General features: G+C 54.7%; 1 protein-coding gene across 6 annotated transcripts in view; it reads right to left on the bottom strand.

Moving 5' to 3' along the window:
* Window positions 1-17,714, bottom strand: part of ARHGEF10L (Rho guanine nucleotide exchange factor 10 like) — a 36,935-nt gene extending 19,221 nt beyond the window's left edge. The window contains exons 1-11 of one of the 6 annotated variants that reach the window (XM_068171771.1): window positions 17,483-17,623; window positions 13,311-13,371; window positions 9,561-9,779; window positions 9,070-9,097; window positions 8,443-8,528; window positions 8,230-8,313; window positions 7,179-7,357; window positions 6,076-6,192; window positions 4,613-4,721; window positions 2,268-2,360; window positions 589-695 (exon numbers count right to left, since the gene is read on the bottom strand). In XM_068171771.1, the coding sequence (XP_068027872.1) occupies window positions 589-695; window positions 2,268-2,360; window positions 4,613-4,721; window positions 6,076-6,192; window positions 7,179-7,357; window positions 8,230-8,313; window positions 8,443-8,528; window positions 9,070-9,097; window positions 9,561-9,779; window positions 13,311-13,338 (1,050 nt within the window). In that variant the 5' untranslated portion in view covers window positions 13,339-13,371; window positions 17,483-17,623. Of the gene's footprint in view, window positions 1-588; window positions 696-1,151; window positions 1,349-2,267; window positions 2,361-4,612; window positions 4,722-6,075; window positions 6,193-7,178; window positions 7,358-8,229; window positions 8,314-8,442; window positions 8,529-9,069; window positions 9,098-9,560; window positions 9,780-13,310; window positions 13,372-17,482 lie in introns of those variants that run through there. The other 5 variants (XM_068171768.1, XM_068171770.1, XM_068171769.1 and 2 more) reach the window with 5 other exon arrangements.
* Between the last annotated feature and the right edge of the window lie 4,815 nt (window positions 17,715-22,529).

The raw sequence follows: 22,529 nt of genomic DNA on the forward strand, positions 1-22,529 counted from the left end.
ATCCCAAAATCCCCAATCCCAGGATCGGGGAAATGCAGGCACAGCCCTGATCCTACAAATCCCAAATCCCAGGATCAGGGAAAGGCAAGCACAGTCCTGATCCCAAAATCCCCAATCCCAAAATCGGGAAACGCAGGAACGGCCATGATCCCCAAATCTTAAACGCCAGGATAGGGGAAAGGCAGGCCCAACTTGTGGGGTTCAGCCGTGATCCCCCAACCCCAAATCCCAGGAAAAGGGAACCAGCCCCAGCCCTGCGGAAGCGCTGACTCAGCCATGCCATTTTTGCTGACTCAGCCTTTCCTTGTTGCTCAACCACAGGGCCCAGGGGACACCGTGAGCCCCCAGATCCCAGGAAAGCCCTGATCCCAGTCCCAGGAAAGCCCCAGTCCCGGGAGATCCCAGGAAAGCCTCAATCCCCAGACATCCCAGGAAAGCCCTGATCCCAGGAGATCCCGGGAAAGCCCTGATCCCAATCCCAGGAAAGCCTCAATCCCCGGGGATCCCAGGAAAGCCCTGATCCCAATCCTAGGAAAGCCCCAATCCCCGGAGATCCCAGGAAAGCCCCGATCCCGGTGGATCTCGGACCTGCTGCGGGCTCAGCCCCTCGGGCGCGGGGCCCAGCTCGGGCGGGGGGTGCCTCATGTCGGACACGGTGACCTCCAGGAAGCCGGTGTCCTCCTCCTCCGAGTCCCCTGCCACACGGGAACACCAAAAATCCCAAACTGACCCCAAACTGAGCCTTCCGGGGCCAGAGGCGTAGCCCAGTTCTCCCGGTTTTCCTGGTTCCCGTGTCCTTCCAGAGCGGACACCGGGATGAGCCGGGCAGGAGCGGGGATGGGACTGAGAGGGGACAGGGAAGGTTCCCATCCCAAAAATCCGCCCGGAAACAGCGGGAACAGCGCCTCGTCCTCGCTCCGAGACAGCGGGAAACGGGAAAAGGAGCCGGGAAAAGGAGCTGGGAAAAGGGGAAGTGCCGCAGTGGGAACCAGGACAGCGCCACGGGGAGGGGACAGGGAGGGTCCCCATCCCAAAAATCCGCCCAGAAACAGCGGAAACATCGCCTCGTCCTCGCTCCGAGACAGCGGGATACGGGAAAAGGAGCCGGGAGCGCAGGAAAAGCGGGAAGCGCCGGAGCGAGCAGCCCTTACCCGAGGCGGAAGCAGCCGAGGAGGAGGAGGGCGAGCGAGCCAAGGAAAGCTCGGAATAAACCAAGGAAAACTTGGGATGGGAGCGCGGCCGTCGCCTCCACATGGCCCCGGCCCCATCCCGGGCCAGAAATCCCGGGAAAGGGAAGGGCTGGGGGGAGGGAAGGAGGAAGGGAAGGGAAGGGCTGCGGGGACCTTTTTCCTTCCCTAATTTCGGCTCCTCCTCCCCGGGGATGCTCTCCCGGGATTGCCGCGCCCCAAAGCCGCGCGGGCCATGCGGGAACGATCCCACGGGAATGGTGGGAATGGCAGGATACACTCAGCCAACCCCACAGGAATGGCAGGAACACACAGCCGATCCCATGGGAAGCTTTGGGAATGCCAGGAACACACGCTGCTAATCTAATCCCATGGAAAGCTGCAGGAAAGCTGGGAACACACAGCCAATCCCATGGGAACCTTTGGGAATGCTCAGGGAATGGCATGACACATGCAGCCGATCCCATCCCATGGGAGGCTTCGGGAATGTTGGGAACACACACGGCTGATCCCATCCCAAGAGAAACTGCAGGAAAGCCAGGAACACGCAGCCAATCTGATGGGAAGGCCGGGAACACACAGCTGATCCCATGGGAATGCTCTGGGAACATGCGTGGCTGATCCCATGGGAATGCCAGGAACACGCAGCTGATCCCATGGGAATGTTCTGGGAACACGCAGCTGATCCCATGGGAATGCCAGGAACACATGCAGTCAATCCCATGGGAATGCTGGGAACACACATGGTTGATCCCATGGGAATGATAGGAATACACGCAGCCGATCCCATGGGAATACTCTGGGAGTACGTGGCCGATCCCACGGGAATACTGGGAACACACGCAGCTGATCCCACAGGAATGCTCTGGGAATGCTCTGGGAACACACAGCCAATCCCACGGGAATGCTCTGGGAATGCTCTGGGAACACACAGCCAATCCCACAGGAATGCTCTGGGAATGCTCTGGGAACACACAGCCAATCCTACGGGAATGCTCTGGGAACACACGCAGCCGATCCCCCAGGAAGCTCCAGGCGCTGGGATCCAGCGGGATCGAGCCTACCTCCCCTGGATCCTACCTGCCCTCGGCTGCTCCAGGGAAACCCGGGAGCTCCGGCGGGAGCGCGGCGGCTTCTCCGCCTCGGCCACGCTCCTCCTGCGCTCCCCATCCCCTGCGGGACAGGGAAAAGCCCCGGGAATTGGGAATTCAGGGGAAAACCCGCAGGGAAAACCCAAGGACGGCTCTGGCACTGCAGTGGCTGTTTTATCCCAAAATTGTGAGGAGCAAGTTAGAGTTTGCAAGGAGTGGGAACAGCTGAAGGAAAGCCTCAAATGCAGGGAATAATCCAGGAAAAATGGGAAAGGGGAGCGGGATGAGGATTCCCTAAAAACCATCCTCTCCCAGGGCTTTGCTGGGCTGAGGGGTTTGGGTTTCCTGCTCCCCGTTCCCTACAGGACAGGGAAGGGTCAGGAAAAACCCCTGGGAACTGGGATTTAGGGAGAAATCCTGAGGGAAAAATCCACGGGAAACCCCCTGGGGAATTGGGAGTTCAGGGAAAAAATCCTCAAAGGAAAATCCAAGAACACCTCGTGGGAATTGGGAATTCAGGGGAAAAATCCTCAAGAAAAAACCCTGAGGGAAAAATTCAAGGGAAACCCCCTGGGAACTGGGATTTAGGGGAAAGTCCTGAGGGAAAAATCTAAGGGAAACCTCCTGGGAATGGGGATTTAGGGAAAAATCCTGAGGGAAAAATCCAAGGGAAACCCCAGTGCTGCTGGGTGGAGTGGCTGTTTTATCCCAAACGGATAAAAGGAGAGAGCTGGGAATGGGAACAAAGGAAAGCTCCAAATGCAGGGAATAATGCAGGAGAAAACTGGGAAAGGTGAGAGGGATCAGGATTCCCAAAATTTGCCCTCTCCAAAGGCTTCTCCCGGCTCCGAGCTTGGTTTTCCCACTCCCCATTCCCTACGAGACAAGGCTGGGCCAGGAAAAGCCCCAGGAATTAGGAATTCAAGGGGAAAAATCCCAAAGGAAGAATCCACAGGAAAGCCCCTGGGAATTGGGAGTTCAGGGAAAGAAATTATTAAAGAAAAATCCAAGAAAAACACCTGAGGAACTGGGAATTCAGGGAAAAAAGGCTGAAGGAAAAATCCAAGGGAAAGCTCCTGGGAATTGGGAATTCAGGGAAAGAAATTCTGAAGGGACAAAATCCTGAAGGAAAAGGGCAAGGACAAGGCCGGGTGCTGCTGTTTTATCCCCGAAGGACAAAAGGAGGGAGGTGGAGCCTGCAGAGATCCCAGGAAGCTCCAGATCCATGGAATGAGGTGGGAGAAGGGGAAGGAGATTCCATAGAGATGGGATCCCCAGGGTTCCGGAGGGACATCCTGGGATGGGATTCCCAGGGTTCCATAGGGATGGGATTCTCTGGGGATGGGATCCCTGGGTTCCCTGGGGATGGGATTCCCAGGGTTCCATAGGAATGGGATCCCTGGGTTCCCTGGGGATGGGATTCCCAGGGTTCCATAGAGATGGGATCCCCAGGGTTCCAGAGGGACGCGATTCCCTGGGGATGGGATCCTGGAGGTTCCCCGGGTATGGGATTCCCAGGGCTCCATAGGGATGGGATTCCCAGGGTTCCATGGGGATGGGATCCCCAGGGTTCCAGAGGGACGCGATTCCCTGGGGATGGGATCCCAGAGGTTCCCCGGGTATGGGATCCCAGGTTCCCTGAGGATGAGAACCTGGGAGGTTCCATGGGGATGGGATCCCCAGGGTTCCAGAGGGACGGGATTCCCTGGGGATGGGATCCTGGAGGTTCCCCAGGTATGGGATTCCCAGGGTTCCATAGAGATGGGATCCCCAGGGTTCCGGAGGGACATCCTGGGATGGGATTCCCAGGGTTCCATAGGGATGGGATTCTCTGGGGATGGGATCCTGGAGGTTCCCTGGGGATGGGATTCCCAGGGTTCCATAGGAATGGGATCCCTGGGTTCCCTGGGGATGGGATTCCTGGGGTTCCATAGAGATGGGATCCCCAGGGTTCCAGAGGGACGCGATTCCCTGGGGATGGGATCCTGGAGGTTCCCCGGGTATGGGATTCCCAGGGCTCCATAGGGATGGGATTCCCAGGGTTCCATGGGGATGGGATCCCCAGGGTTCCAGAGGGACGCGATTCCCTGGGGATGGGATCCCAGAGGTTCCCCGGGTATGGGATCCCAAGGGATGGGATCCCAGGTTCCCTGAGGATGAGAACCTGGGAGGTTCCATGGGGATGGGATCCCCAGGGTTCCAGAGGGACGGGATTCCCTGGGGATGGGATCCTGGAGGTTCCCCAGGTATGGGATTCCCAGGGTTCCATAGGGATGGGATCCCCAGGGTTCCGGAGGGACGGGATCCCCTGGGGATGGGATCCCGGAGCCTCACCTGGGCCGTCGCGGCGCTGCAGGAAGGTGACCCTGCGCAGCACGGCCATGCGCGTGCGCTCCAGCCCGTCCTTGGTGCCGCTGCGCGCCGCCCGCATCAGCTGCGACACCTGCAACGGGAACCGGGATCGGCGCTGGGATCACGGGGATTGCAGGGGTCAACAGGATCACAGGGATCATCACCGGGGTTTCAGGGAGCACGGGGATCACAAGGATCAGCGGGATCATCACTGGGATCGCAGGGATCACCAGGATCACTGGGATTGTAGGGATTCGCTGGGATTACAGGTGTCACCAGGATCTCAGGGAGCACAGGGATCACAAGGATCAACGGGATCATTGCAGGGATCATCGCCAGGATCACTGGGATCGCAGGGATCACCAGGATCATCACCGGGATTACAGGATCTCAGGGATCACAAGAACCAGTGGGATCATCACTGGGATCACAGGGGTCACTGGGATCATCACAAAGACCACAGGAATCATCAGGAACACCAGGATCAGAGGAATAACAGGAATAACATGGATCTCAGGGATCATCACCAGGATCACAGGGATCAGCACAGGGATCTCAGGGATCAGCACAGGGATCTCAGGGATCAGAAAGCTCCAGGCTGCCCCAGGATCCCTCCTGGATCCAGCCCCTCAGGAAGATCCCTGGAGTGCCATTCCCTGTTTTTCCATGCAGCTGGGAGCAGCATGCACACGGCCAGTGTTCCGGGATCCCCCTGGATCCCTCCCATGGATCTCCCCGGATCCCTCCCGTGGATGTGCAGCAGCCGGAGCGGGATCGGGCAGCGCAGCCAAGCAGGGACACCTCCGGCCCTTCCTGAGCCCGGGTGGGATGTGTGGGGCAGGGAAAGGGGGATCAGCCTTTCCAACCCCAAATCCTGGGCTTTTATCCCAAATCCCAGAGTTCTACCCCAAATCCTGGCATTTCTACTCCAAATCCCAGAGTTTCTACCCCAAATCCCAGCATTTCTAACCCAAATCTGACAGTTCAGTCCTACCCCAAATCCCAGCAGTTCAACCCCAAATAGTATCAGCCAGGATGGGATGGGGTGGGAAAGGCTTTGCCCTGAGGTTCCACAATTCCCAAAATTCTCCTTCCTGAATTCCTGAATTCCTTCCCTCCTGAATTCTTTCCCTCCTGAATTCCTCCCGAATTCCTGAATTCCTTCCTTTGTGAATTCCTTCCTGAACTCCTGCTGTTCTTCCTGAATTCTTGAATTCCTTCCTGAATTCCTTTCTTTGTGAATTCCTTCCTGAATCCCCGAATCCCTGAATTCCGATGGCTTGGGAAGGCCCAGGAGCTGCAACACGAGCGGCACCTCAGCAGCTCCAGGCTGATTTTCTGGGACAGGAATGGGATGGGCCCAGCCTGGATCCACTCCACGGGGGAATTTTATCCCCTCAGGCCGAGAATTTTGGGAATTTCGGGATGCGGGATGGGATTGGTACCTTCCAATCGGATTTGTGCTTCAGCTCCTGCATTTCCTTCCCCCCAACTCTCAGAGCCAGGAGCTCCCGCTTAGTCCTGGCGCATTTTTCCTTGAGTTTATGGAGGTCTGGAGAGAGCTGAGCCCAAAGCAAAGCGGGAGAGCAGCAGAGCAGAGATCCCGGGAAGCAGCAAATGCAAAAAAACAGGAGAGATCATCCCAAAGGAGCAGGGAACAGCAGCAGCAGCCCGGAATTCCGGCTGGGAGCAGGCAGGGAGTGCAGGAACAACAAGGAGAGGCTCAGAAATGGGAGGAATAATCCCAAAAATCCTGAAATGCTGGCTGGGATGGAGCAGGGAGTGCACCAGGAGTAGGGAAAAGCAGGGAGAGGCTCAAAACCAGAAGAAATCATCTGAAAAATCACAAAATTCCATCTGGGATGGTGCAGGGAGTGCAGGAACAACAGGGAAAGGCAGCGAGAGGCTCAAAAACAGGAGAAATCACCCTGGAATTCTGGTTGGGATGGAGCAGGGAATGCAGCAGGAGCAGGGAAAGCAGCAAAGAACAGGCAGCAGCATCCCAGAATTTCAGATGGGCACAGGCAGGGAGTGCAGGAGCAGCAGGGAAAGGCTCAGAAACAGAAAAAATCATCCCAAAAATCCCATCTGGGAGCAAGCAGGGAGGGCAGAAGCAGGGAAAGACAGGGAAAGGATCAAAACCAGGAAGAATCATCCCAAAAATCCCAAAATTCCAGCTGGGAGTGAGCAGGCAGTGCAGGAGCAGCAGGGAGAGCCCCAAAAGCAGGAGGAATCATCTCAAAGTGGCAGGAACGGGCAGCAGCATCCCAAAATTCCAGCTGGGATGGAGGAGGGAGTGCACCAGGAGCAGGGAAAGGCAGGGAGAGGCTCCAGCAGGAGGAAAATTAAAAGGGGAGGAGGAAACCGGAAAGAAAATTCCAGGAAAAACGCAGCAGCATCTGCAGGATGCTCCGGTGCCTCCACGCAGGAGAATCCCAGGAAAAGCCAGGATGAGGATTCCAAGGGAGGGATGAGGATTCTAAGGAGGGATGGATGAGGATTCTAAGGAGGGTTCTAAGGAGGGATGAGGATTCCAAGGAATGGGTACCTTGGGCTGGAACGCCGCGCGGAGCTTGGCCGGCTCCGCGTCCCGCCGGGATTCCGGCCGGGATTCCTCTCCAGAATCGCCCTCGCTGTAGCTCTCGAACTCGCTGGAGCTCCAGCCCAGGTCCTGGCCCAGGCGCGTCCCCTCCCCGCGCTGCACCTCGGCGTAGATCAGCCCTGCGCCTGCCAAGCCGGGAATTCCCACTCCATCCCCCATTCCCACTCCATCCCCCATCCCTACTCCATCCCCCATTCCCACTCCATCCCCATTCCCACTCCATCCCTATCCCCACTCCATCCCCATTCCCACTCCATCCCCATTCCCACTCCATCCCCCATTCCCACTCCATCCCCATTCCCACTCCATCCCCCATCCCTACTCCATCCCCATTCCCACTCCATCCCCATTCCCACTCCATCCCCATTCCCACTCCATTCCCATTCCCACTCCATCCCCCATTCCCACTCCATCCCCCATTCCCACTCCATCCCCCATTCCCACTCCATCCCCATCCCTACTCCATCCCCCATTCCCACTCCATCCCCGCTCCATCCTCGTGCTCCCAAGCCATGGGAGTTCTGGGTTTTGCTTGTTTGGAAGGGAGCTGGGAGCACACCAGGATGCATGGATGGATCCAAGGGGATTGATCCCCTGGGAGTGGTGGGAATGAAGGGGATAAGGGAAGGGAAAAGGGAATGGGAAAAGGGAAATTTTGGGAATTGGGGAACCCTAGTGTAGAACTCCAGAATTCCCATTTTCCGGAACCCTCAGGGTCCTGCAGCCCCTCTGGGAGCGGCTCCATCCCTCCCAGATCCCGGGATTTCCCCGGTTATTCCCACCCACAGCCTCCTGGAGGATAGGACTCTCCTTCTTGATGGAAAATGGGAAGGGGGGCCCTGGAAAACTGGGAAGAGGCAGTTTCCTTATAGAAAATGGGATTGGGAGCCCTGGAAAAATAGGAAGAGGTGATTCCTGCTAGAAAATGGGATGGGGGCTCTGGAAAACCAGGAAGAGGCAGCTCCCAGCTGGAAAAGCAGGAAGAGCACTCCCGTACCGTCCTGCTCCACATCCAGGCCCTCGCAGGGAACGTCGTCGTAGATGACCTCATCCTCCACCTCCGGGAAGGAGAAACGTTCCCCTGGAAACCCAGGATCAGAACTGGGATCAGGACTGGGATCGAGATCAGCAGCCCAGGATCCCAACGGGATGTGGAAACCTTCCCGAACCCAGCTGGGGCTTTCCCGGAGTCATCCCGGCTTTTCCCCACCTTGGCAGATGCTCTCCCTCTTCCAGGTGCGGGTCCGGATCTGGGAATCTCCTCCAGCCTCGCCATTGCTCACCTGTGGCAGGATCCTGCAGGAGCATTCCAGGGAAAAATCCCTCAGGATTGGGTGCAAATCCCCCAGGATCAGGGGATCCCAAAGCTCCCACCCGCTGTCACCCCCTTCCCAAGTCAGGAACAAAATAAGGAATTTTTTTAAGGATTTTCCCCCCTCATCTGCTCCTTGGGATCCCAGGATTTAGGGTCATCCAAGATTTTTAGGGATGTCTTGCCAGGATTCTCAGGGATGATGAAAAAGATCCCAAAATCCCAGAGTTCTCCTGCTTGGAGCTCTCTGAAATGCAGAGAAGTTGGGGGAAACTGAGGCACGGCAGCAGCTGTGACACCAAACGGAGGGGACAGATCCCAAAGATCCAGCACAGGACCTAAAATCCCATCAGAACTCCCGGAATTCCCACCAAAACCTCCTGAAGCCCCCCGAAATCCCAGGAAACTCCCTGAAATCCCACCAGAACCCCCAGATTCCCTGGAAATCCCACTAAATGCCCCAAATCCCAGCAGAACCCCCCAAATTCCCTGGAAATCCCACTAAATGCCCCAAATCCCACTCACCCTTCCTTGGTCTCTGGCTCCAGCCCCTCTGCGAGGAAGGAAATCAAAGAGAAACGGTGTCGGCACCCCCGGGATGCACCGGGAATACCGGGAATTCCACACCAGGAATGAGTGGGAATTCCACACCTAATGAGCAGGAATTCCACACAGGGAATGAGCAGGAATTCCACACCAGAAATGAGCGGGAATTCCACACCTAATGAGCAGGAATTCCACACCAGGAATGGGAATTCCACACCAGGAATGAGCGGGAATTCCACATGGGCAACGAGCAGGAATTCCACACCGAGTGGGAATTCCACACCGGGAATGAGCAGGAGCTCCACACTGGCAATGAGCGGGAATTCCACACCGGGAACGGGAATTCCACACCGGGAATGAGCAGGAGTTCCACACTGGGAACAAGCGGGAATTCCACATCGGGAATGAGTGGGAATTCCACACCAGGAATGAGCCGGAATTCCACACGGAATGAGCAGAACGCTCCTCACCGGAGCTGGGCGGGCGCCGCCGGCGCGGAGGCGCCTGGAGAGCAACATCGGCACCGGGATCGGATCCAGGATCGGCTCCGGGATCGGGGCAGGGATCAGCTCCTGAATCCGAGTCCTCGTCCTCCCCCTCCTCCTCTTCCTCCTCCTCGCTGTCCTCAAAGGCAAAGGCCTGGCCCAGCTCCTCCATCCCCGCGGGGCCAGGGGGATCCGGGGGAGATCCTGAGCGGGAACAGGCACGGAAAACATGGAGTGGGGCACAGAAGAGTGGGAAACAGGGACGGGGTGGGGAAAAGGGGGATAGAGGAAAAAAAGGGATGGAGGAAAAAAAGGGATGGAGATGGGAGATGTAGACAAAGGAGGGAGAAGGAGGATGCAGGAGATGGAAAAGGGAGATGGAGAAAATGGAGGAAAAAGGGGTGGAGATGGAATAGAAGGGGGACGGAGAGTGGGAGGGAGAAGGGGATGGGGGTGGAGGAGGAGGATGAAGGGAAAGGGGAAGGAAGAGATGGAGGAGATGGAAAAGGGAGATGGAGGAGGAGAGTGGGGATGGAGCAAAAGAGGGATGGAGATGGAGGGAGAAGAGGGATGGAAATGGAGGATGGAAAAGGGGAGAGAGGAGAGGGAAGAGGAAGGGGATGGAGGAGGAAAAGGGGGATGGAGGTGGAGGAGGGGAAAAAAAAAGGGAATGGAGGAGGAGAAGGGGGATGGAGAAACCAGGGAAGGGGGATGGAGGGGAAAAGGGGATTGTCACCCAGGAGTCAGGAATGACATGGACTCTGGGCCAGAAGTTAAGAGGCCCAAAGCCCCATTTTTATTGGAACCCCAAAGCCCCGTTTCCACTGGAACCCCAAAGCCCCGTTTCCATTGGAACCCCAAAGGCCCGTTTCCACTGGAACCCCAAAGCCCCGTTTCCATTGGAACCCCAAAGCCCCGTTTCCACTGGAACCCCAAAGCCCCGTTTCCACTGGAACCCCAAAGACCCGTTTCCATTGGAACCCCAAAGCCCCGTTTCCACTGGAACCCCAAAGCCCTGTTTATACTGGAACCCCAAAGCCCCGTTTCCATTGGAACCCCAAAGCCCTGCATCCATTGGAACCCCAAAGCCCCGTTTCCATTGGAACCCCAAAGCCCCGTTTCCACTGGAACCCCAAAGCCCTGTTTCCATTGGAACCCCAAAGCCCTGTTTTTACTGGAACCCCAAAGCCTCGTTTCCATTGGAACCCCAAAGCCCTGTTTCCACTGGAACCCCAAAGGCCCGTTTCCATTGGAACCCCAAAGCCCCGTTTCCACTGGAACCCCAAAGCCCTGTTTATACTGGAACCCCAAAGCCCCGTTTCCATTGGAACCCCAAAGCCCTGCATCCATTGGAACCCCAAAGCCCCGTTTCCATTGGAACCCCAAAGCCCCGTTTCCACTGGAACCCCAAAGCCCTGTGTTCACTGGAACCCCAAAGCCCCGTTTCCATTGGAACCCCAAAGCCCCGTTTCCACTGGAACCCCAAAGGCCCGTTTCCATTGGAACCCCAAAGCCCCGTTTCCACTGGAACCCCAAAGCCCTGTTTATACTGGAACCCCAAAGCCCCGTTTCCATTGGAACCCCAAAGCCCTGCATCCATTGGAACCCCAAAGCCCCGTTTCCATTGGAACCCCAAAGCCCCGTTTCCATTGGAACCCCAAAGCCCTGCATCCATTGGAACCCCAAAGCCCCGTTTCCATTGGAACCCCAAAGCCCCGTTTCCACTGGAACCCCAAAGCCCTGTTTATACTGGAACCCCAAAGCCCCGTTTCCATTGGAACCCCAAAGCCCTGCATCCATTGGAATCCCAAAGCCCCGTTTCCATTGGAACCCCAAAGCCCCGTTTCCACTGGAACCCCAAAGCCCTGTTTCCATTGGAACCCCAAAGCCCTGTTTTTACTGGAACCCCAAAGCCTCGTTTCCATTGGAACCCCAAAGCCCTGTTTCCACTGGAACCCCAAAGGCCCGTTTCCATTGGAACCTCAAAGCCCCGTTTCCACTGGAACCCCAAAGCCCTGTTTATACTGGAACCCCAAAGCCCCGTTTCCATTGGAACCCCAAAGCCTCGTTTCCATTGGAACCCCAAAGCCCTGTTTCCATTGGAACCCCAAAGCCCCGTTTCCATTGGAACCCCAAAGCCCTGTGTTCACTGGAACCCCAAAGCCCCGTTTCCATTGGAACCCCAAAGCCCCGTCTCCACTGGAACCCCAAAGCCCTGTTTCCATTGGAACCCCAAAGCCCTGTTTTTACTGGAACCCCAAAGCCTCGTTTCCATTGGAACCCCAAAGCCCTGTTTCCATTGGAACCCCAAAGCCCCGTTTCCATTGGAACCCCAAAGCCCTGTGTTCTTTGGAACCCCAAAGCCCTGTTTCCATTGGAACCCCAAAGCCCTGTTTCCACTGGAACCCCAAAGCCCTGTTTATACTGGAACCCCAAAGCCTCGTTTCCATTGGAACCCCAAAGCCCTGTTTCCATTGGAACCCCAAACCCCTGCTTCCATTGGAACCCCAAAGCCCTGTGTTCACTGGAACCCCAAAGCCCCGTTTCCATTGGAACCCCAAAGCCCCGTTTCCATTGGAACCCCAAAGCCCTGTTTCCATTGGAACCCCAAAGCCCCGTTTCCACTGGACCCCCAAAGCCCCGTTTCCACTGAAACCCCAAAGCCCCATTTCCACTGGAACCCCAAAGCCCCGTTTCCATTGGAACCCCAAAGCCCCATTTCCATTGGAAACCCTTCTCCTATTCCCTGGTCCGCTCCAGGTGCACCGGGCTGGTCATTTAATCAGCACGATTCACCTGAGCGGCTAATTAAGGCGGCACCCTCGGGGGTAAGGATCTAGTGAGGAAGAGAGCTTGTTAAAACTCCACCTGCAGACAGTTCACCACTGCTGCAAACAAACAAACTCCACCTGCAATTTTTCACCCTTCATTTATCATTCCTTCTCTCTGGCTCCCTAAAACTTCCCAGACCAATCCATGGGAAAGCTCGCCTGGCTTTCTCTCGCTCTGACCAGACTGTGACATCCACAGGGGATGGAGGAGGAGGGGATGGAGATGGAGAAGGGAAGGGGGAGGGAGAGGGATGGGAACAGGAACGGAGTCCAGGAATGGAGGGAGGGAGCCAGAGAACCTGGGAACAGGGAAATAGGGAATCAGGAAAACAGGGAAATAGGGAATCAGGGGACCAGGAAAAGAGGGAACCAGGGAAATAGGGATTCAGGGAGAGGGAATCAGGGAACCAAGGAAAGAGGGAACCAGGGATAGGGAACCAGGGAAATAGGGAACCAGGGACAGGGAAGTAGGGAATCAGGGTACCAGGAATATAGGCAATCAGGGAACCAGGGAAATAGGGGAAATAGGGAATCGGGGAACCAGGGAAATACAGAATCAGGGAACCAGGGAAATAGGGGAAATAGGGAATCAGGGAACCAGGGAAATACAGAATCAGGGAACCAGGGAAATACAGAATCAGGGAAATAGGAAACAGGGAACCAGGGAATCAGGTACACAGAAGTAGGGAACCAGGGGACAGGGAAATAGGGAACCAGGGACAGAGAACGGGACCAGCACCCCCAGCCCCCAGGATCCAAGAGCCCTCCATGTTTTCCCAATCCCAAAAGGTTCCATCTGGGATATCCAGGCTCCCCAGGGCTCCCTCCTTCCCACCCTGGGCTGGCTGTCCCCTTCCCAAAATTCTCCAAATCCCCAAATTCCCGAAGCTGAGGCTGACAGTACCTACTGCGGCTGGGGGGGGCGAGGCCATGGCGGGGGGGGCTCAGCTGCTCCAGGGGCGTTCCTGCAGAAAACAGGGAATGAAGGGTTGGGAAGGGGGGGGGAAATGGTTGGAAAAGGGATGGGAAAGGTGGGAAAAGGGTTGGGAAAGGCTTGGGAAAAAGGGTTGGGAAAAAGGATTGGAAAAGGGGGAAAAACAGTTGGAAAAAAGAGTTGGGAAAGGGGCAAAAAGGGTTGGAAAAGGCTTGAGAAAAAGGGCTGGAAAAGGGGAAAAAAGGGGTGGGAAAGGGGGATCAGCCCCAGTCCCAGCCCTGGAAAGCACCGGGAGGCTCCAGCGGGATGGATCCAACTCTGGCTCCAGCTCAGCCAGGGAGCTGGGAATGGCTCAGTGAGAATTTATCCCGGGAATTGCAGCTCCCTCTCCCAGGGAAGGGCGGGAAGCGCTGGGATCTGGCCAGGATCGATGCAGGGATCGATGGAGCATCCGCCCGGAAAGCAGAGAGTGCCTGGAAGGCACCTGGAAGGGCAGCAAGGTCGGAGCCGTGGGATGGTCTCAAGGGATGATCCCGGAAAAGGCTGGGATCTTTCCTCCTGGAATTCTTTCCCTGGAGTGGGAACCTCTCCTGGGTCACCCAACCTGGGAATTTTCCCTGTGGATGCGACGCCGAGCGAGCCAGAAATCCAGGACAAGAATCCACCAGAAACCAGGAGATCAATTCCCAAAAACTGGAAGAAGGATCCCCAAAAACCAGGAGGTGAATCTCCCAGAATCGGGAGACAGATCCTCAAAAACTGGGAGAAAAATCCCCAAAAAACCAGATGAATCCACAAAAAACCAAGGAGATCAATCCCCAAAAACCAGGAGATGAATCCACAAAAAAAAAAAAAAAAAAGAGATCAATCCAGAAAAAAATGGGAGATGAATCCCCAAAAACCAGGACAAGAATTTCCAAAATCCCAAGAGAAGAATCTCCAAAATCCTGGGAGAAGAATCCCCCAAAAACCCAGGGAAGCTCTGGAGCCGGGTGTTCCCAGGACACCGAGAAGTCCCAGTTTCTGCAGCGCCAGCTCCAGAAAAAGCCTCAAAGTTGGGAATCCTCAGGAAAAACAACCCCAGGATTGGGACTGGGATCAGGATCCGGCCCCTTCCCGCTCTGGGTCCCTCTCCCGGCGGGAATTGCGGCCCATCCCAAATTTATCCTGGGAAAAGGTCATTCCCCTTTGGAGCGCTGAGCTCAGCCTAGCCCAGCCCAGATTTATCCCAGGCCTCCAAAATAATCCTGGGATTGGGATGGATCCAAGCAAAAAAAGGATTTTTCCCGAAGTTTCCTGCGCAGTGAGGGGTGGGAACATCCCAGGAGCGAAACGGATCCCATGGGATGAGGGAAAAACGGGATCTGTGGGAATGCACAGGGAGAGAAAGAGTGGGAAGTGGGAAAATGCAGGGGTGGGGGAGGGGAGATCATCCCTGGGAATGGGGAGTCCCAGGAGCTGCTGGGGATCCATGGAAATGAAGTGGGAGAGGAAAACTGGGAAGCAGGAATCCATGGAAATAAAGTGGGAGAGGAAAATCAGGATTCAGGATAATCCAGGGATGTGGGGATGGGGAATCAGCCCTGGGAATGTGGAACTTTGGGAGCTGCAGGGGATCCATGGAAATAAATAAGGAGACAAAAAACGGGAAGTGGGAGAGGAAAACTGGGACTCAGGGATCCATGGAAATGAAGTGGGGCAGGAAAACGGGGAGGCAGGAGAACCCAGGGATGTTGGGATGGGAAGACCCCTGGGAATGGGGATTCCCAAGGAGGCCCCAGCCCCGGGAGAAGCCGGATCCAAACCCCGGCCCAGGCCGGCCTCTCCCATCCCGGGGTATTTTTATCCTGGGATATTTTTATCCCTGGCACTGGAGCTGCTGCATAGGGGAGCTGCTGCTGGATCTGCCCCGGGATCCAAAACCATCCCAGGATAACCCCAGGGATCTGGATCCATCCTGGGATCCTCTCAGGGATCTGGATCCATCTGGGATCATCCCAGGACCATCCCAAGGATCCAAATCCATCCTGGGATCCACCCAGGGATCCAGATCCATCCCAGGATCATCCCAGGATCATCCCGGGGACCCAAATCCATCCTGGGATCCTCTCAGGGATCCGGATCCATCCCAGGGACCCAGATCCATCCCAGGATCCCTCCCAGGATCATCCTAGGGATCCAGATCCATCCCAGGATCATCCGGGGATGATCCCAGGGTTCTGAATCCCTCCTGGGATCCTCTCAGGGATCTGGATCCATCCTGGGACCATCCCAAGCCCTTCCAATGGATCCTGATCCACCCCAGGATCATCCCAACCCATGAGGATTGGATCAGGGATTGGGAACAGCGGGGGAAAATCCAGGATCAGTACCAGCGGGGAATCTGGGATCCATCCCAGTGGGAAATCCAGGATCCATCCCAGCGGGAAATCCGGGATCCCTTCCAGCAGGGAATCCAGGATCCATTCCAGCGGGAAATCCGGGATCCCTTCTAGCAGGGAATCCAGGATCCATCCCAGTAGGATCGGCAGGGAATTGGCCCTGCCCCACTGCTGATCCCAGGAGTAAATGACTGGGAATAAACAACTGGGAATAAATAAATAATCTTTAAAAAAATCCCCTTCATTTGCCCCAAATTCCCTTCATTTGTCCCAAAATTCCTCTTTAATTGGCTCTGTAATCCCGTTTATTTTTCCCCAAAACTCCCTTTCATTGGGCCCCAAAATTCCATTTATTGACCCCAAAAAATTCCCTTTATTTGCCAAAAAATCCCCCTTCTCTTCCTCAAATTCCCCTTCATTTGGCCCCCAAGATTCCCTTTATTTTTCCCCAAAATTCCCCTAATCTTCCCCAAAACTCCCTTTCATTAGGCACCAAAACTCCTTTTATTTACAAAAAAAAAAATCCTTTCATTTGTCCCAAAATTCCCTTTATTTGTCCCAAAATTCCCTTTATTTTTGTCACCGATGGGAACTTCCCATTCCCAGCTTTTTGGGAGTTTGAAATCCAATCCTTAGAGAAAAACTGGGAATTCTCGAGCAGGAACAGCCGGGGCAGCGGGGAGGGAAGGGAAGGGCTCATGCCAATGGGAAAACCTCTGGATACTGGGATTTGGGGGTGGGAATGGGGATTTGGGGGTGGATTTTTGGGAAGCGGGAGCATGAAAAGAATGAATGCTCAGGAAAACCTCTGGAATATCGGGATCTGGGGTTGGAAATGGGAATGTGGGGGTGGATCCGGGGAGTTTTTGGAAGTGGGAGAAGGAAAAGCAGGAATCTCCTGACCTGGGCAGAGGGAGAGAAGGGTGGGCTCTTCCCACCGGGTAAACCTCGGGATCCAGAGATTTTGGGGTGGGAATGGGGATTTCCAGGGGGATCCAGGGATTTTGGGGTGGGAATGGGGATTTCCGGGGGGATCCAGGGATTTTGGGGTGGGAAGGGGATTTCCGGGTGGATCCATGGATTTAGGGCTGGATTTTTGGGAAGCAGGTGCAGCAAGAAACCGGGAATAGCTGTGACAGCAGAGAGCACCGGGAAGGCTCTTCCCGCCGGGAATTTGGGGGCGGATAAGGGGATCTGGGGCTGGATCCGGGGATCTGGGGCTGGATTCGGGGATCTGGGGCTGGATCCGAGGATTTGGGGCTGGATCCGGGGATTTGGGGCTGGATTCGGGGATCTGGGGCTGGATCCGGGGCTGGATCCGGGGATCTGGGGCTGAATCCGGGGATTTGGGGCTGGATCCAGGGATCTGGGGGTGGATCCAGGGATCTGGGGCTGGATTCGGGGATCTGGGGCTGGATCCGAGGATTTGGGACTGGATCCGGGGATTTGGGGCTGGATTCGGGGATCTGGGGCTGGATCCGGGGCTGGATCCGGGGATCTGGGGCTGAATCCGGGGATCTGGGGGTGGATCCAGGGATCTAGGGGTGGATCCAGGGATCTGGGGCTGGATCCGGGGCTGGATCCAGGGATCTGGGGCTGGGTTTTTGGGAAGCAGGAGCGGCAGGAAAAACCAGCAGGGAACGGCTGGGGCTGAGGACAGCCGGGAAAAGCGCTGGAAGTTTGGGAATGCGGGCGGTCCCGGGCTCCGGGGGTGGATCCCGGCCGGATCCAGGGATTTTGGGGAACCGGGAATGCGCTGACCTGGGCAGGCCGCGGCCGCCGCTCGGTGTCCGCATGGGCCGCGGGCCGGGAATCGCCGATCCCGGCGGGATCCGCTGTCCCCGGGATCCCGGGATCCTCCCGGGGCCCTCCCGGCTCCCGGAGCTGGGCCCGCAATTCCCAAATCCCGGCGGGGAGCGCCGGGCCCGGCCCGGAGCCGCTTCCAGCGGAGCGAGGGATGCCGGGATTTGGGAATCATCGCCGCTCCTCCTCCCCTTCCTCCTCCTCCTCCTCCTCCTTTTCCTCTTCCTGCTTTTCCAGCTTTTCCTGCTTCTCCTGTTTTTCCTTCTCCTGCTTTTCCTCCTCCCGCTTCTTCTGCTTTTCCTGCTTTTCCTTCTCCTTTTTCCCACTTTTCCTCCACCTCCTTCTCCTTTTCCTGCTTTCCCTCCTTTTTCCTGCTTTTCCTCCTTTTCCCTGCTTTTCCTGCTTTTCCTTCTCCTTTTTCCTCCTTTCCCTCCTCCTCCTCCTTTTCCTGCTTTTCCTCTTTTTCCTCCTTTTCCTTTTCCTTTTTCTTTTCCTTTTCCTTTTCCTCCTTTTCCCTCTTTTTCCTCCTTTTCCTTTTCCTCCTTTTCCTTTTCCTCCTTTTCCTTTTCCTCCTTTTCCCTCTTTTTCCTCCTTTTCCTTTTCCTCCCCCCCTCTTCCCGGGATTCCCAGCCCCAGGAATTCGGGATTTCTCCCTTCAACCCCAGCCCAGAATTCCCGGGCAAATCGGATTTTTCTCTGGAAAATTCCTTTTAAAACTCCCAAAATCCGGCCGGGAGCCGAAAACCCCCCGGATTTAAAGCGTCCCATGTATGGATTCCATATTTTTCCCAAAAAAATCCCTTTCATTTGGCCCCAAAATTCCCTTTCTTTTCCCAAAATTCCCCTTTAATTTGCCCCAAATTTCCCTTTACTTTGCCCCAAAAATCCCTTTCATTCGGCCCAAAAATTCCATTTATTTGCCAAAAAACCCCTTTATTTTCAAAAAAAAAAAAACCCTTCCTCTTCTCCAAATATCCCTTTATTTTGCCCCAGAAATCTCTTTCACTGGGCCCCAAAATTCCCTTTATTTGGCAAAAAAAAAAAATCCCTTTATTTTCTCAAAAATATCCATTTAATTTGTCCCAAAATTCCATTTATTTGTCCTAAAAAAATCCCTTTATTTTCCAAAAAAAAAATTCCCTTTCTCTTCCCCAAATTTCCCTGTGTTTGGATCCCTCCCATCCCGGTTTTTGGGAGGGAAAACCTTTCCCGGATTATTTTTGGGAAGTGGCAAAAGCATCTGCGGGGCTTTGTGAAACAAAGGGAATTTTCCTGGGGTTTTTTTTGGGGATTAAAGTGAATTTTTATGGGAATTCAAGTGATTTCTCCTATTTTTTTTTTTTCTTCCAAGAATTAAAGGGATTTTTCTGGATTTTTTTTTTCCCTGGGATTAAAGTGAAATTAAAGTGATTTTTCTGGAGGTTTTTCCTGGGATTTACAGTGATTTTCCCTTGGATTTACAGTGATTTTTCCTGGGAATTACACAGATTATCCCTGAGATTTTTGGGAATTAAAGTCATTTTTCTAGAGTTTTTTTTGCTGGGATTTACAGTTAATTATTCTGGAATTTACATTGATTTTTCCTGGGGTTTACAGCAATTTTCTAAGAGTTTTTTGGGAATTAAAGTGATTTTTCTGGAGTTTTTTCCTGGGATTTACAGTGATTTTTCTTGGGAATTACAGTGATTTATCCTGGCGTTTACAGTGATTTTCCCAGAGTTTTTTGGGAATTAAAGTGTTTTTCCCAGGTTTTCACAGACCTTCTTCCCAGCCCAAAGGCCGGGAATGGCTCCTGGGCTCTGGGAACGCTCATCCCAAAACTCCTCCTCGGGAAAGGGCCAGGACTTTTTGGGATCAGCCCCAATTTTGGGATGGCTCATGCCCCTTGGGAAAATCCCGGAATTCCAGACCTTGGATCCTCCAGCCCAAGGGATCAGCCTTGGGATCCAACCCTTGCCCAGTGCTTTTTTGGGGTTTTTTTTGGGATCCAACCCTTTCCCACAGGTTTGGGGTTTTTTTTTTTTTGGGGGGGGGATCCAACCCTTTCCCTGGTGGTTTGGGTTTTTTTTTTGAGATTCAACCCTTTCCTGCACCTTTTTTGGGGGGGATCCAACCCTTTCCCACAGTTTTCTTGGGATCCAACCCTTTCCCACAGGTGTTCTTTTGGGATCCAACCCTTTCCCACAGGTGGGGTTTTTTTTGGATCCAACCCTTTCCTGGTTGCTTGGGGGTTTTTTGGGGCTCCAACCCTTGCCTGCAGCTTTTTTTGGGGGGATCCAACCCTTTCCCACAGGTGTTTTTAGGGGATCCAACCCTTTCCCACAGGTGTTTTTAGGATCCAACCCTTTCCCGCAGTTTTTTTTTGGGATCCAACCCTTTCCCACAGGTGTTCTTTTGGGATCCAACCTTTTCCCACAGGTGGGGTTTTTTTTTGGATCCAACCCTTTCCTGGTTGCTTGGGGGTTTTTTGGGGCTCCAACCCTTGCCTGCAGCTTTTTTTGGGGTGATCCAACCCTTTCCCACAGGTGTTTTTAGGGGATCCAACCCTTTCCCACAGGTGTTTTTAGGGGATCCAACCCTTTCCCACAGGTGTTTTTAGGGGATCCAACCCTTTCCCACAGGTGTTTTTAGGATCCAACCCTTTCCCGCAGTTTTTTTTTTTGGGATCCAACCCTTTCCCACAGGTTTGGGTTTTTTTTTGGGGGGGGATCCAACCCTTTCCCTGGTGGTTTGGGGGTTTTTTTTGAGATTCAACCCTTTCCTGCACCTTTTTGGGGGGGGATCCAACCCTTTCCCACAGTTTTCTTGGGATCCAACCCTTTCCCACAGGTGTTCTTTTGGGATCCAACCCTTTCCCACAGGTGGGGTTTTTTTTTGGATCCAACCCTTTCCTGGTTGCTTGGGGGAATTTGGGGCTCCAACCCTTGCCTGCAGCTTTTTTTGGAGGGATCCAACCCTTTCCCACAGGTGTTTTTAGGGGATCCAACCCTTTCCCATAGGTGTTTTTAGGGGATCCAACCCTTTCCCATAGGTGTTTTTAGGGGATCCAACCCTTTCCCATAGGTGTTTTTAGGGGATCCAACCCTTTCCCATAGGTGTTTTTAGGGGATCCAACCCTTTCCCACAGGTGTTTTTAGGGGATCCAACCCTTTCCCACAGGTGTTTTTAGGATCCAACCCTTTCCCGCAGTTTTTTTTTGGGATCCAACCCTTTCCCACAGGTTTGGGTTTTTTTTTTTTTTTTTTGGGGATCCAACCCTTTCCCTGGTGGTTTGGGGGTTTTTTTTGAGATTCAACCCTTTCCTGCACCTTTTTGGGGGGGATCCAACCCTTTCCCACGGTTTTCTTGGGATCCAACCCTTTCCCACAGGTGTTCTTTTGGGATCCAACCCTTTCCCACAGGTGGGGTTTTTTTTTGGATCCAACCCTTTCCTGGTTGCTTGGGGGTTTTTTGGGGCTCCAACCCTTGCCTGCAGCTTTTTTTGGGGGGATCCAACCTTTTCCCACAGGTGTTTTTAGGGGATCCAACCCTTTCCCACAGGTGTTTTTAGGGGATCCAACCCTTTCCCACAGGTGTTTTTAGGATCCAACCCTTTCCCGCAGTTTTTTCTTGGGATCCAACCCTTTCCCACAGGTGCTTTTTTTGATCCAACCCTTTCCCGGTGTTTGTTTTTTTTTTTTAGGATCAGGGATGTGCACACCCCAAATCCGCCCCTCCAGAGCCCCCTCGGGCACGCATTCCCGAGCCATTCCCGGTTTTCCAGCCTCCCCCATCCCAAAGAAGCTCACCTGGGCTGGGAGAAGCGGGAGCGTGCTGGGAATGTCCCCGGGGAGCGGCCGCGGGGCCGCCGGGCCGGGCCGGGCTCGGGCGGGGCCGGGCGGGAGCGGGGCCGGGCTCCAGCCGAGCCTGAAATTCCAGGGGATCGTTCCGGGGGATCGTTCCAGGGAATCATTCCAGGGGATCGTTCCGGGGGATCGTTCCGGGGGATCGTTCTGGGGGATCGTTCTGGGGGATCGTTCCAGGGGTTTGGCCAGGTGTGCGGGGATCCACACCGGGAATTGTCCAGCTGGGATTCCGGGATGGGGAATTCATGGGAATTGTCCAACCTGGAATTTCGGGACGGGGAATTGTCCAGCTGGGATTTCAGGATATGGGAATTGTCCAGCCGGGATTTCGGGATGGGGAATTCATGGGAATTGTCCAGACTGGGATTTTGGGATGGGGAATTCACAGGGAATTGTCCAGCTGGGATTTTGGGATGGGGAATTCATGGGAATTGTCCAGCTGGGATTTCTGGATGTGGGATCCCCCCAAAGAGCAGCTCCGTGGCCGGGGCAGGGCAGAACCAGGAAATGATCCCAAAAAAAACCCCAGGAGTGATTTTCCAGGTGGGTCAGGGGGGTTTGATGGCTCCTGGCTTGGGAAAAAAATCCCAAAATGCTCAACAAGGTTGGATCAGCCTGGAAAAATTTGGGACGGAGAGCTTGGAATGGGGTCAGGCCACAGGGGTTGGATCCAGCTGGTGCATCCTGGATCCAGGGAAAACTGGGAACGCTCAGCCCGGCATGAGGTCACAGGGGTTGGATCCTTGATCCAGGGAAAACTGGGATTGGATCCAGGAAAAAACTGGGGATGGAGAGCTTGGAATGGGGTCAGGTCACAGGGGCTGGACCCCACCCATGGATCTTGGATCCAGGGAAAATTTGGGATGTGAAGTTTGGAGTAGATCCAGGAGAAATTTGGGATGCTCAGCCTGGGATGGGGTCACAGGGGTTGGATCCCACCTATGGATCCTGGATCCAGGGAAAATTTGGGATGCAGAGCCTGGGATTGGATCCAGGAACAAACTGGGGATAGAGAGCTTGGAATGGGGTCAGGTCACAGGGGCTGGATCCAGCCCGTGGATCCCGGATCCAAGGAAAACTAGGAATTCTCAGGCCGGGATGGGGTCACAGGGGTTGGATCCCACCTATGGATCCTGGATCCAGGGAAAATTTGGGATGCA

This window comes from Anomalospiza imberbis, chromosome 23, assembly GCF_031753505.1.
Source record: "Anomalospiza imberbis isolate Cuckoo-Finch-1a 21T00152 chromosome 23, ASM3175350v1, whole genome shotgun sequence".
In the NCBI taxonomy this organism is placed as follows: Eukaryota; Metazoa; Chordata; class Aves; order Passeriformes; family Viduidae; genus Anomalospiza; species Anomalospiza imberbis.